General features: G+C 37.0%; 1 protein-coding gene across 2 annotated transcripts in view; it reads right to left on the minus strand.

Annotated features, from left to right (window-relative positions):
- Window positions 1–510: 510 nt before the first annotated feature.
- The window catches only part of PAICS (phosphoribosylaminoimidazole carboxylase and phosphoribosylaminoimidazolesuccinocarboxamide synthase), a 48,902-nt gene continuing 35,592 nt past the window's right edge, over window positions 511–13,820 (minus strand). The window contains exons 11-16 of one of the 2 annotated variants that reach the window (XM_024131994.3): window positions 9,752–9,931; window positions 9,542–9,655; window positions 8,589–8,672; window positions 7,484–7,664; window positions 5,835–5,993; window positions 511–819 (exon numbers count right to left, since the gene is read on the minus strand). In XM_024131994.3, coding sequence (XP_023987762.2) covers window positions 653–819; window positions 5,835–5,993; window positions 7,484–7,664; window positions 8,589–8,672; window positions 9,542–9,655; window positions 9,752–9,931 — 885 coding nt within the window. In that variant the 3' untranslated portion in view covers window positions 511–652. The remainder of the gene's footprint in view (window positions 820–5,834; window positions 5,994–7,483; window positions 7,665–8,588; window positions 8,673–9,541; window positions 9,656–9,751; window positions 9,932–13,820) is intronic. The other variant, XM_024131993.3, reaches the window with a different exon arrangement.

A 13,820-nucleotide genomic window follows, 5' to 3' on the forward strand; every position in this document is an offset into this window, starting at 1 on the left:
CTTTTCCATGGGAAATTGCCCTGACACTTAGCAGAGAAGTTCTCAGAAGTCTCTCCATGGTTTCCACAGTGCCCCTTCATCTTATTTCATGTCTTTCTTACCCTCAGCGTCAATCTCAGCTTTTCTTAAAAAAGGCAATATCCAACCCAAACATCATCTCTAGCTATAGCTAGAGATAAATACAACGTCATTTTCTGACATACTGACTGCAAATAAAAAACCATGCCCTAAAGTTTTGTAAAGATCATAATGTGAAAGAGGACTATATTGCTCTTAACCACCCTAAGATACAACCATTTTAAGTTTCTAAAACTTACGGACTGAGATGTAGAAAGTAGTAACTTTAGAGCTCTATAATAGGACATTATTATCATTTAAGAAATATATTTAATTATACTGCCTACCTAACAATGACCATATGTGGGTAAGAGATTAATTTTAAATGTATAGTAATTTCACTACTTATAAACAAATACTAATAAATATGTACATTTATTCTACTAATTCATTAATCTAGAGAGGCATTTATTCACTTATAAATTTTGTTTTCTCTGATTGATTTAAAATCTTTTTATCTTGCTTGATTTTTTTTTTCTGCAGCTAAACTAGAAATTTATAGTTTTTCTCCTAAAAAATGCAATGACGTTCTTTCTTATAAATTGCCCTCTCTGATTTTCTTGTCAGCCTGCTTCAAGGAAATCCAGGTGTTCAATACACTTGCTCGCAGTTTGGCCCAAATCATATGGTTGTTTAATCCAAATATCTGAGCAGCAAACTGAGCTGATCCTTCTGGAGAAAGTATGGTTGAACAGCCAAGACCTATTCATAAAAGAAAAGAGAAAATTGAGCTGTAAATTAATAATGAAAATACCACTTACCCAGCTATTTTATACTCTCAGAAGCCCTGCTAGCCACAGACAATACAGCTACTCTTTTATCCTTGTCTGAAGTAAGATCTGTGGAAGGAGTTTCCATCTTTACTCTTTAGAGTGATAAAGTGATTATAAGATGATAAGTAATATTTATCAGCCAGGAACAGATATTTCATATACAACTATCACTCTTCTCACTGAATCCACTTGCAAAGAAATTTACCTTTTTTCAAAGTTCTTTTCACATACATTATCCCTTTAAATCCCTGGTGAAATGCAATAGAAATAAAACAAGGAATGAGGTAGAATCATCTGTTCTTAGACAAACCTGAGGTATGTTAATTGTTTTGGTAATTTTCTAGTTATTCCTTTTGTTTTTGCACTTGAATTATTCTAACATTTTTAAGCAGTGGAAAAGTCAAATCCATAAAATAATTTTAAGAAATATTATAAATAAATTCAATAGTAATAAGATCTAAAAGACAGTAGACTAAGAAAGTAACTTCCTCGGGGGCCACAGGTTTGCTCAGGCAGTTTCTTGAGGTGGTACTATTATGTCTGTGTCATTAGAGTCAAGGACTAAATAGGTTATAGATCCAAAAGCTCCAATTTCCCTAAATACTCTTGGAATTCATCAGGCTCTTTGACTCACTATCCCCAATAAGAACAGACTAAAGTATAAATCACAAGATTTAATTTGTATTAATAAATCAATTTACACAGCTCTGCTACTACATAACCAACATCAGCCAAATTAATTTTAGTGTCCTTATCTGTAACATGGGAATGATAACTAGTAGCTACCTTATGTGAGGATTCAATGAGTTAATACAGATAAAGTGCTTGGAGCAGTGCCTGACACATAGTAAATACTCAATGAATGTCAACCATTATTATTATTAGTAGTAAACTAGGTAGAGTATTCCACTCTAGCAACTAAAATACCTGTGCCTACTGCCCATGACTCACTTTCTGATGTCAAGAAAACCTAATTAGCAAAAAATTAAGTTACCTGGTGAGCATGCCATAAGAGCAAGAGGAACGGAGTTTTCAGGATCCTACAGAGGCCACTGTGAAAACGTTCCTCACAAGATTCTCCCCAATTCTAATGATCAGAATCTAAAAATATTCTAGGTTCTGTCTCTCCTTGGATATTACTAGGTAAGAACTGCCACATATTTGCTCAAAATTCCTTTTTCTAAGCTCCCTGGATAATAATATCTATACTATTCCTCTGGCATAAATTTGGGTATAGTTTCATCTATAGTTATAGATTTTTAACTTGGGAAGTTGATATAATTAGATCAGTCTAGCTAAAGATAGATTAGTCACAAGATGTAAGTATCTCTGAAACCTATAAAAACAACAGTAAAGGGAATAAAGAAAATAGACATAAACATACACAAAGAGATAACAGCAATAACATTTTGGCAAATGGAGTAGTAACTAACTTAGCAGACCAAGAAAATTTAATCCTACATAGAAGCAGGGAAAGATGAGAAGCAACCTGGCATTACAGAACCCACTCAAAGGTTGAGGAATTGGTGACACCAGGTACCTTTTAGGGGAGGAATCAGGTTGAAAATGGGGCTAAAAAGAAGACTGAGTGAAAGTCAAGAAGAAGTAAGGCCATCAGATCCTCCTCCCCACTCTATGTACCTGAACAATGGCCCCTTCTGCACCGTGGCAGAGTTTTAAATTCTTCTGGAGGCAAAACAGACTTTAGTCCAGACTTATATGCCAACCGGGCACAGGTGAAGCAAGGAATGCCACAGTGAAAACATGGGATTAAGTTTGCACACGTTAACAAACTCAGGCAGGAGACTGAGACTAAAAAGGTTCTCTGGGTAATTCTGGCCAACACATGAGAAAAGATCAAAGACACTGATGTGAGGGGTTATTCAAAGAATGACCCTACAAGATCACTCACAGTGGAGGCCACTTTTGAAAAGCCCTACCCACTTGCAGAGCTTCCAACTGGTTTTTTATAACACTTTTTAAAGAAAAAATTTATATTTATTTATTTGGCTGTACAAGGTCTTAGTTGCGGCACGCAGGATCTTCATTGCCGTGTGTGGGATCTTTTTTTTTTTTTCTGCGGTACGTGGGCCTCTCACTGTGTGGCCTCTCCTGTTGCGGAGCACAGGCTCCGGACGCGCAGGCTCCGCGGCCATGGCTCACGGGCCTAGCCGCTCCGCGGCACGTGGGATCCTCCCAGACTGGGGCACGAACCCGTGTCCCCTGCATCAGCAGGCGGACTCCCAACCACTGCGCCACCAGGGAAGCCCAGGGAATGTGTGGGATCTTCATTGCAGCATGTGGGATCTTTTAGTTGCGGCATGCATGTGGGATCTAGTTCCCTGACCAGGGATGGAACCTGTGCCCCCTGCATTGGGAGCGTGAAGTCTTAGCCACTGGACCACCAGGGAACTCCCTCCAATTGGTTTTTACAGTGCCATTCTTAAACAAGAGAAAACAGCCAAGGCTTAGCAAACAACTATGGAAAGGAACTAATATGAAAGAAACAATAATAATCTCAGAGAGATAAAGGAGGTTATTGCAAAGATTAAACAAGAAAAGGATGTTTGGGGAGGTGGTAGGGGGAGACCAGAGAACAAAAAAGAGCTGTAAGAAATTCAAAATACCACGTTCAAAATGAAAAGCTCAATAGATGGGTTGAAATGTAAAAGATGGGTTGAAATGTAAAGCTGAAGAGATCTTCCAGAAAGTAGGGCAACAAGAATAAGAAAACAGGGACTTCCCTGGTGGTCCGGTGGGTAAGACTCCATGCTCCCAATGCAGGGGGCCTGGGTTCAATTCCTGGTTTGGGGAACTAGATCCCACATGCATGCTGCAACTAAGAGTCCACAAGTCACAATGAAGATCCTGCGTGCTGCAACTACGAAGTCCGCATGCCACAACTAAGACCCAGCACAGCCAAAAATAAAATAAATATTTAAAAAAAAAAAGAATAAGAAAACAAAATAGAAATAAGGCGGTGAAAAGTAAATCCAAAAATGAAAGAAGAAGAAAAAAGAAAAAAAAAAAAAAAAAAAAGAAAGAAGAAAGAAAATGGAGGCAGAAGGAAATTATTAAGTACTTCAAGAAAATTTCCCAGGACTAAAGAATCAAAGTTCCAGATTAAAAGAGCCCACTACAAGCCCAGGATGAAAACAGACTCACCAAGATGCATCCTCGTGAAATTTAAGAATAATGGATTGATAAAAGATCCAAGAAGTTTCCAGAAAGAAACAAAATTCATAAATTACCTAGAACCAGAATGGTGGAAGGGCCCTGGAGTCCTCAATAACTCTGGAAGCTAGGAGACAGTGGAGTAATGACCTCAAAATTCTGACAGGGCTTCCCTGGTAGCTCAGTGGTTAAGAATCTGCCTGCCAATGCAGGGAACACAGGTTCAAGCCCTGGTCCAGGAAGATCCCACATGCCATGGAGGAACTAAGCTCATGCACCACAACTACTGAGCCCGCGCTCTAAAGCCCGCGAGCCACAACTACTGAGCCTGCCCACCACAACCACTGAAACCCACGCGCCTAGAGCCCGAGCTCTGCAACAAGAGAAGCCACCGCAATATGAAGCCCGCACACTGCAACGAAGAGTAGTCCCTGCTCACTGCAACTAGAGAAAGCCCGCGAGCAGCAACAAAGACCCAATGCAGCCAAAAATAAATAAAATAAATAAATTAAAAAAAGAAAAAATTCTGACAGAAAATAGTTTTCAACCTTGAATTCTATTCCTAAATTATCAAATCAGACTGAGCTGCAATAAAAATGTTTTAGGTATACAAGGTCTCAAAAAGTTTATCTTCTATACCCTTTCCTCAGGAAGTTCACTAGAATGCTCTCCAACAAAAAGTAAACCAAGAAGGTAAAGATATGGGACCTAGGAAACAGGAGATCCGAGACTAGAGAAAGGCAAAATGAATGTCCAGGATGCTGTAGAGAGAGATCCTAAGACAAGGACAGTGCAGCAGGCCTAGAGAGAAGCCAGTCCATATGGGAACATGTCAGAGGGCACACTTACTTAACACGTAGCAAGAGCGGATTTACACTTAACACGACTGTGAGAAAAATATGAGGTTTATTAAGTGATAAGCAAATCGACTCTTACTGAAACAGTATTGACACTCAGGCCTTGTAGATCAGATCATTATCTTGGACCATGATGAGCACACAACAGTATTGTTATTTTATGAGATCCTGCTCAGCCAGCCAACTGATGAAACTTCCTTGGTTTTCATTATTCTAATCCCTAATTTTTAAATATTTTATTTCCTCTACAGAAGTAATAATCACATTTATAAAAAACAAAACAAACAACAAAATACCATGAATGATGTATTCTTGGGTGGGGAAAAAAACCAAAACCAAAACCAAATCTGAACTTGATCTAACTACAGATTTGACCACCACTTTACAGAAAATAGGGGATGGAAGAGTATGTTAAACAACACCCAGGAATGTAATCAGCTAAGTCCAGAATGCAGAAAATTCTATAGGAGAAATGAAAGAGGAAAAAAAAAGGAAGATTAAAAGAGACTTAAAGAGATATATCAACTAAATGCAATATAAGGGCTATGTTGGATCTTAAGTTGAATAAACAAACTAAAAAATGAGACAACTGGAAAAATGAACACTAATTGGAAATTAGATTTTAAGAAATTACCATTTATTTTTCTTAGGTGTGAATATGGTATCATAATTATGATTTTAAAACTAGAGTCTTTATCATTTAGAAAGGCATATATAAATATTGAAGTATAAAATGCCATAATCTCTCAGATCTGCTTTAAATAATCCAGCAGGAGAGGGCTATAGATGCAACAAGATGTTAATTTCTGAAGCTGGGTAACGGGTATGTGAGATTTCATTATGTTATTCTCTCTACTACAGTGCATATTTGAAACTTTTTAATACACGTTTTTTAAAAATTCAATTATCTTACCACTGGGTAATCGAAGAGACGACCACACATCCTGAGCTCCCCAGTCTGGAGTGAGGGGAGGACAGCTGATAACTGGATATGCTGTGTTACCAGACATCACTGGTCCTAAACCATTGCTTCTGCCTGCCACTGCCACAAATACAGTAGGAATGCCATCCCCTAGGCAAATTACAAGTTTATAATTAGGCTAAGCACTCAAGAGATTTAAAGATAGGTTAAAAAAAAAAAAAAGGGCCCATATGTAGTAACTCCTTGAGTTCTTTAACAGTAGTCTCCAGAAAAAGCACTATATTGACACTATTATTAAATAAATATTCAAAATATAAGGTTCACTCTGACACTTACTGTATATCAAGTAATGAAGTAGCCAGAAGAAGTCTGGCCATCTTTGAGATCTCTAGTAGGGTGTGAGTGAGGGAATGGTTCAAAGGCCCCTTCCACTATTGCTACTTTGGCTCGCTGAAGCAAAGAATGACACCACCTGAAGCGGCATCTGTCCCGGTGTCTTTCAACCAACAGGGTATGGGAGACACAATTAACAGAGACTAGAGGTTTTGTGACACTTTTTTTTTTTTAATTATTCAATTTTATCGTATTTATTTTTTTATATAGCAGGTCCTTATTAGTCATCAATTTTATACACATCAGCGTATACATGTCAATCCCAATCGCCCAATTCATCATACCACCCCCTGACCCCCCACAGCTTTCCCCCCTTGGTGGCCATACGTTTGTTCTCTACATCTGTGTCTCGATTTCTGCCCTGCAAACCGGCTCATCTGTACCATTTTTCTAGGTTCCACATATATGTGTTTAGTGACACTTCTTGAAATAAGAGTTGAGGAACTGAATTCAATAATATAGTACCCAAATATTTAAGACCCTTCAATATATTTTTAAACATACCTCATAAATATTTTATTCTTTCATAAATTCATAAGTTATTCCTTTGTTTTCTACAACAGTGATTCCTAACTCAGAGTCCAAAATTTTATGTTTGCATTTTTCTGGAGAAAGAGATCTGGCTTTTATTAGCTTATCAAAAAGGTCTGAGAGATTCCCACCCACCCTCTGAAAAAAAAAAACCCTCCAAAATTCAGTAACTATGCTCCTATAGCAACTACCTGCAGAAGGAATACTCAACCAATATTTTTTCCAGTTGAGAAACATTCCAATCTACAGGGCTCCATATTTTAGATGCTATCCCATCAAGACATTTCTTTTATATACTAAATTCTGAAATTATTCCTTAATTTCATGTTTGACTGCCTCCCAGGAAAGGCTGACCGTTAAAGATACTTGAGAGGATCTGCTCCTTCAACCTTAGGCCCTCCTTCTGTAATTGATGTGGGGCCTATCTTCTGTTGGAGCATATTAGAAACAATGCTTGAGGGGATTAGGTAAAGACTAATTCTAGTCTTCATTTTCCTCCCATGCTTGCATTTTCAGTTCTTTCTCCCTGGTCCATTCTTTTATAAACTCCTAGAGCACCTTAAAACTTTTGGAGGTAAACATTATGAAAGCCTAGACGATCACATTTTTTCCCTTGGAATGTGGTGAAACTATTTTTCAGCATTATTAGTCTAAACATAAAATTTGGGGCAAAATCAGGAGAACTTCCTGAAATGCTCTAGTTATTCTACATTTACCTTCATACTCAGCTTTAATCCTCAGAGTTTCATCTGGTCCTTTATGGGCAGATGTTACCCTAAGTTCACAGGGAATGCCAAAATTTCCACAAGCCTTCTTAATTTTTTCACAGTGACTAAGATCAGAGGTTGAGCCCATCAGTACTACAACCCTGCACTGAATTTCTGGTTTCAGAAGCAACTGGAAAAGAAAAACATGAATATGCAAAAGAAGGCAAAGACAAAAATGAATAAATATAGGAATGAGTACTGTAAGAAGTCAGTTTACAGAGCTATAGTTTATAGTAAAATTACAACCTGCCACAATATTTCCTTTAATAGACCAAATTTAAGACAGACAAGCAGAACAAAATGATAGAGGATTTATTTTTCAAAATAACCTCTATATATAAAGGAAAGTGGTCTTCAGAACTAAGACCTAATGAGTAAGATTTTTAATCAGATAAATTGTTTACTATTGTAATAAAAAGCAAGGATAAATACTCAAACCTTTTCATTAATATTCAGGAGGCTACAATATAAAATATGTCACTGAAGATTTTTAGTACATTCTGTTCAATGGGGGTTTTAAGGTATAATCAGCCATAGTAAAAGTCATATTATAAATCTTTTTAAGTTAGTTGCTTGGAATTCAAAATGCATGTTCCTATGGAAATGATGTTCTAAAAAGTAGTTACTACCCTTGGATAACCCTAAACCCCATTCAATTTCCATGGAATTATACTAATAATAATACCATAAATTTTAGAGTGACATTTTAATGTCACATGGAGTTGCAATTCTAAACTCTTGCTAGTGGAACTCTGAGTAGCAGTGGAGAGGTGGGTAGGAAATGTAAGGCTTCTCCTGTAGGGGGCAGGGACTAAAGGATTCCAGGTTTCCCCAACAGGATTTGGGAGATGAGGACTGGCCAGTTTCATAGCAGGGAGTTCCAGTATGCCAGTGAGCATAGTTCAGCTGGTGCATTTTTTAAAGGTGCTCCTTTCTTTAAAGTCACTGGAAAAAAGAAAAGCACTGCACCCTCTCATTTTTTTTTTCTTTTTGAAGCAAGATTTTCTTGGAGAAAAACATACAATACAATACTGATTTATTACAAAAGGTTTACCTCTACTCTTTCTGCAACCCACTCAAAATTTTTCTTTACCATCTGCAGCCCTTCAGGAGTTACTTCCTTGAGGTCACGATACGACTAGAAAATAAGATAGAAAGTTTAGAATACAACTACTAGATGTGCATGAACTCCCCCTACTCCCTCCCCCCAAAAACACCCAGCAACTAGATCTAGTAAGCAGAGATGACTGATGTGAGCCACCATTATAGAGACTGACTACCTCTCACCCAATTCCCAGACCTAAGTCAGTTCAAAGAGCCAGAGTTTTCTGATAGAAAAGAAGACTGGGTAAGGTATTCCATTAGTAATATTCTTCCTATCTGAAATTATTTGGTTTCTGAGTTTTGGGTACAGATTATGAAGAGTTTCCATAGCAAAGGATATATCTGAAAATGTATGTGAGTCAACAAATTCATTTCCTGAATTAGACTAGAGAAAGTTCAGATAGTGATGTATACTTGTATTTTCATTTGAGTTACTACACCAGCAACTACAATTAGCTGCCCTGACAATTCTTACGTATTAAGTATAGAGAGGGTCTTGCCCTAATTTTGTTTTTCATAGGAAAGAGCAGATATGGAGCCTGATAAGATCTGCAAGACCCGAGTTCCAGATCTGCCACTTACTCTTGTAACTGTGAAGATATCTATCATCTTGGAGCCTTAGTTTTCAATTAGCCAAACAAGGATAATACTTACTCTGCGAGAGAGTCTATTAAGATAATAAATGAGAAATCTGCTTCATAAATGTAAAGTATCACTCCTATCTTTTTTCCATAATATATGAAACATAAGAGATACTTATCTTTAAAAATGAATAGCAATCAACAACTCAGGTTCATATCATAAGTAACAATAACTGACTTTTCTTTTCCTGCCATCTTCCCTTTCTCCTCTATCCCAGCCTGATCTTGCAAAGGATTAAAGAAAACCTGAAGCATTACCTACCTGTTTGTCTTTTTGTTGGGTTCGATCTCCTGATGGCCAGAGTCTCCAGGAATCATTATCAATAACATCAGCAAGAACAATTTCTTTGGTGGTTACATCAACACCAAATTCAATCTAGAAATAGCACATCACCAAAGAATTTTTCAAAATTACTACTAAAGACATTTCTCGGTTATAACCTTTACTTTCAAAACTCCATTTCATTTGTACCTTCATATCAACCAGTGTACAGTTCTGGGGCAACCAGGATTTCTCCAGTATTTCAAAAATAGCCTGTGTAGCATGACTCATGATATCCACTTCAGTTTGGCCTATAACAAGTCCAGCAAAGCAAAAATTTGCAGCAATTAGCTGTTCCTCAGACCACTGTGGATCACTATTAGCATCATCCTGAGAAAAAAGTATAGAAGTACAATTATATAGAAAAATATTGAACTTTTCAGATAAACTGAAGTCCTTTTTCCCTTGAGCATGATACATTCCTCAGAAATATTCATTTTCTCTAAAGATTTAATGTTTGTTTAAAATACCCTTTAATTCACAGCAATCATTTTAAACTCTTCTATTTTCAATAGCTACTTTAAAATTCAAAGTTTTGGGGTAACTTATTCTATGTCATAAAGTGTTTGTAAAGAATTTGCTTTCCATATATAAATAATTTAAATACAAGTTTGTGATTTTTATCTTTCCTTAATCAGAGGCAACAGAGATGGTAAGAAGGCCCAAACACATTTTAGTCCACCAAAATCTTTCCAAAATGCAACTTTCATAATCCCCTGACCTTATTTTTGATAAGAATTCATACAAGACTATAAGTCCTCAGGGACATTACTTGATAATTCAAGAGACTTCGTGCAAAGTAAAGAGATGCATGAAAAAATAAAATACTTTCACTTTATTCTAAGTAGTGCCCAACTGAACGTGAAATTTTTCTTCTATGCATTCTTGATTTGTATAATTATAAGACAATGCTTTAAGCTGTGCAGTTCACTGAATAAAGGTGCAACAGCAGGGAATTCCCTGGTGGTCCAGTGGTTAGGACTCTGCTTTTACTGCCAAAGGCCTGGGTTCAGCCCCTGGTTGGAGAACTAAGATCCCACAAGTTGCACGGCGCAGCCCATTAAAAAATAAATAAATAAATAAAATAAAAAGCAACAATAACATTGCTTCTGAAATAGAAGAAATATACTTAAGAGCATAAACAAAGATGAAAAGGAAAAAGCAGTTTCAATAAAGAAAACCAATACAAATTCATGACCGTTGATTCCTACATCCTTTATTGTATGTTTTTGCTTATAAGAAACATTAAGAGTAACAGTTTTTCTGTATTAGAATATAAAAAGATCCCTTGGGAGTTCCCTGGTGCATAGTGGTTAGGATTCCAGGATTTCACTACCAAGGCCTGGGTCCAATCCCTGGTCAGGGAACTGAGATCCTACAAGCCGCATAGTGTTGCCAAAAATAAAAGAATATAAAAAGGTCCCCCTATTAGCCTTTACTTCAAACTCTTCAATAATACATTTAAAAATTTACTAAATTGTTACTCTTCTCTTCTTCCTAATAACTGCTAATTGTACTTTTTATTTATTTTTTAACATCTTTATTGGAGGGTAATTGCTTTACATTGTTGTGTTTATTTCTGCTGTATAACAAAGTGATCAGCTATACGTATACATATATCCCCATATCCCTTCCCTCTTGGCGTCTCCCTCCCACCCTCCCTATCCCACCCCTCTAGGTGGTCACAAAGCACCGAGCTGATCTCCCTATACTATGCGGCAGCTTCCCACTAGCTATCTATTTTACATTCGGTAGTGTATATATGTCAATGACACTCTCTCACTTCGACCCAGCTTACCCTTCCCCGTCCCCGTGTCCTCAAGTCCTATCTCTACGTCTGTGTCTTTTATCCTGTCCTGCCCCTAGGTTCTTCAGAACTTTTTTTTTTAAGATTCCATATATATGTGTAAGCATAAAGTATTTGTTCTTCTCTTTCTGACTTACTTCACTCTGTATGACAGACTCTAGGTCCATCCACCTCGCTACAAATAATTTTGTTTCTTTTTATGGCTGAGTAATATTCCATTGTATATATGTGCCACATCTTCCTTATCCATTCATCTGTCGCTGCCCACTTAGATTGCTTCCATGTCCTGGCTATTGTAAATAGCGCTACAGTGAATATTGTGGTACTGTCCCTTTTTGAATTATGGTTTCCTCAGGGTGTATGCCCAGTAGTGGGATTGCTGGGTCATATGGTAGTTCTATTTTTAGTTTTTTAAGGGACCTCCATACTGTTCTCCATAGTGGCTGTATCAATTTACATTCCCACCAACAGTGCAAGAGGGTTTCCTTTTCTCCACACCCTCACAAGCATTTATTGTTTCTAGATTTTTTTAACGATGGCCATTCTGACTGGTGTGAGGTGATACCTCATTGTAGTTTTGATTTGCATTTCTCTAATGGTTAGTGATGATGAACATCCTTTCATGTGTTTGTTGGCAATCTGTATATCTTCTTTGGAGAAATGTCTATTTAGGTCTTCTGCCCATTTCTGGGTTGGGTTGTTTCTTTTTTGATATTGAGCTGCATGAGCTGCTTGTATATTTTGGAGATTAATCCTTTGTCAGTTGCTTCATTTGCAAATATTTTCTCCCATTCTGAGGGTTGTCTTTTCATCTTGTTTATGGTTTCCTTGGCTGTGCAAAAGTTTTTAAGTTTCATTAGGTCCCATTTGTTTATTTTTGTTTTTTATTTCCGTTACTCTAGGAGGTGTGTTAAAAAGGATCTTGCTGTGATTTATGTCATAGAGTGTTTTGCCTATGTTTTCCTTTAAGAGTTTTATAGTGTCTGGCCTTACATTTAGGTCTTTAATCCATTTTGAGTTTATTTTTGTGTATGGTGTTAGGGAGTGTTCTAATTTCATTCCTTCACATGTAGCTGTCCAGTTTTCCCAGCAGCACTTATTGAAGAGGTTGTCTTTTCTCCACTGTATACTCTTGCCTCCTTTATCAAAGATAAGATGACCATACGTGCATGGGTTTATCTCTGGGCCTTCTATCCTGTTCCATTGACCTATATTTTTGTTTTTGTGCCAGTACCATATTGTCTTATTACTGTACCTTTGTAGTATAGTCTAAAGTCAGGGAGCCTGATTCCTCCAGCTCTGTTTTTCTTTCTCAAGATTGCTTTGGCTATTCAGGGTCTTTTGTGTTTCCATACAAATTGTGCAATTTTTTGTTCTAGTTCTGTGAAAAATGCCAGTGGTAGTTTGATAGGGATTGCACTGAATCTGTAGGTTGCTTTGGGTGGTAGAGTCATTTTCACAATGTTGATTCTTCCAATCCAAGAACATGGCATATCTCTCCATCTGTTTGTATCATCTTTAATTTCTTTCAACAGTGTCTTATAGTTTTCTGTATACAGGGCTTTTGTGTCCTCAGGTAGCTTAATTCCTAGGTATTTTATTCTTTTTGTTGCAATGGTAAATGGGAGTGTTTCCTTAATTTCTCCTTCAGATTTTTCATCATCAGTGTATAGGAATGCAAGAGATTTCTGAGCATTAATTTTGTATCCTGCAACATTACTAAATTCATTGATTAGCTCTAGCAGTTTTCTGGTAGCATCTTTAGGATTCTCTATGTATAATATCATGTCATCTGCAAACAGTGACAGTTTTACTTCTTTTCCAATTTGGATTCCTTTTATTTCTTTTTCCTCTCTGACTGCTGTGGCTAAAACTTCCAAAATTATGTTGAATAATAGTGGTGAGAGTGGGCAACTTTGTCTTGTGGTGATGGTAGCCTTGTAGAATGAGTTTGGGAGTGTTCCTCCCTCTGCTATATTTAGGAAGAGTTTGAGAAGGATAGGTGTTAGCTCTTCTCTAAATGTTTGACAGAATTCACCTGTGAAGACATCTGGTCCTGGGCTTTTGTTTGTTGCAAGATTTTTAATCACAGTCTCAATTTCAGTGTTTATGGTTGGTCTGTTTATATTTTCTATTTCTTTCTGGTTCAGTCTTGGAAGGTTGTGTTTTTCTAAGAATTTCTCCATTTCTTCCAGATTGTCCATTCTATTGGCATATAGTTGCTTGTGGTAATCTCTCATGATCCTTTGTATTTCTGCAGTGTCAGTTGTTACTTCTCCTTTTTCATTTCTAATTCTGTTGATTTGAGTCTTCTCCCCCTTTTTTTTTGATGAGTCTGGCTAAAGGTTTATCAATTTTATTTATCTTCTCAAAGAACCAGCTTTTAGTTGTATTGATCTTTGCTATCATTTC

Source organism: Physeter macrocephalus, chromosome 7 (assembly GCF_002837175.3).
Source record: "Physeter macrocephalus isolate SW-GA chromosome 7, ASM283717v5, whole genome shotgun sequence".
NCBI lineage: Eukaryota > Metazoa > Chordata > Mammalia > Artiodactyla > Physeteridae > Physeter > Physeter macrocephalus.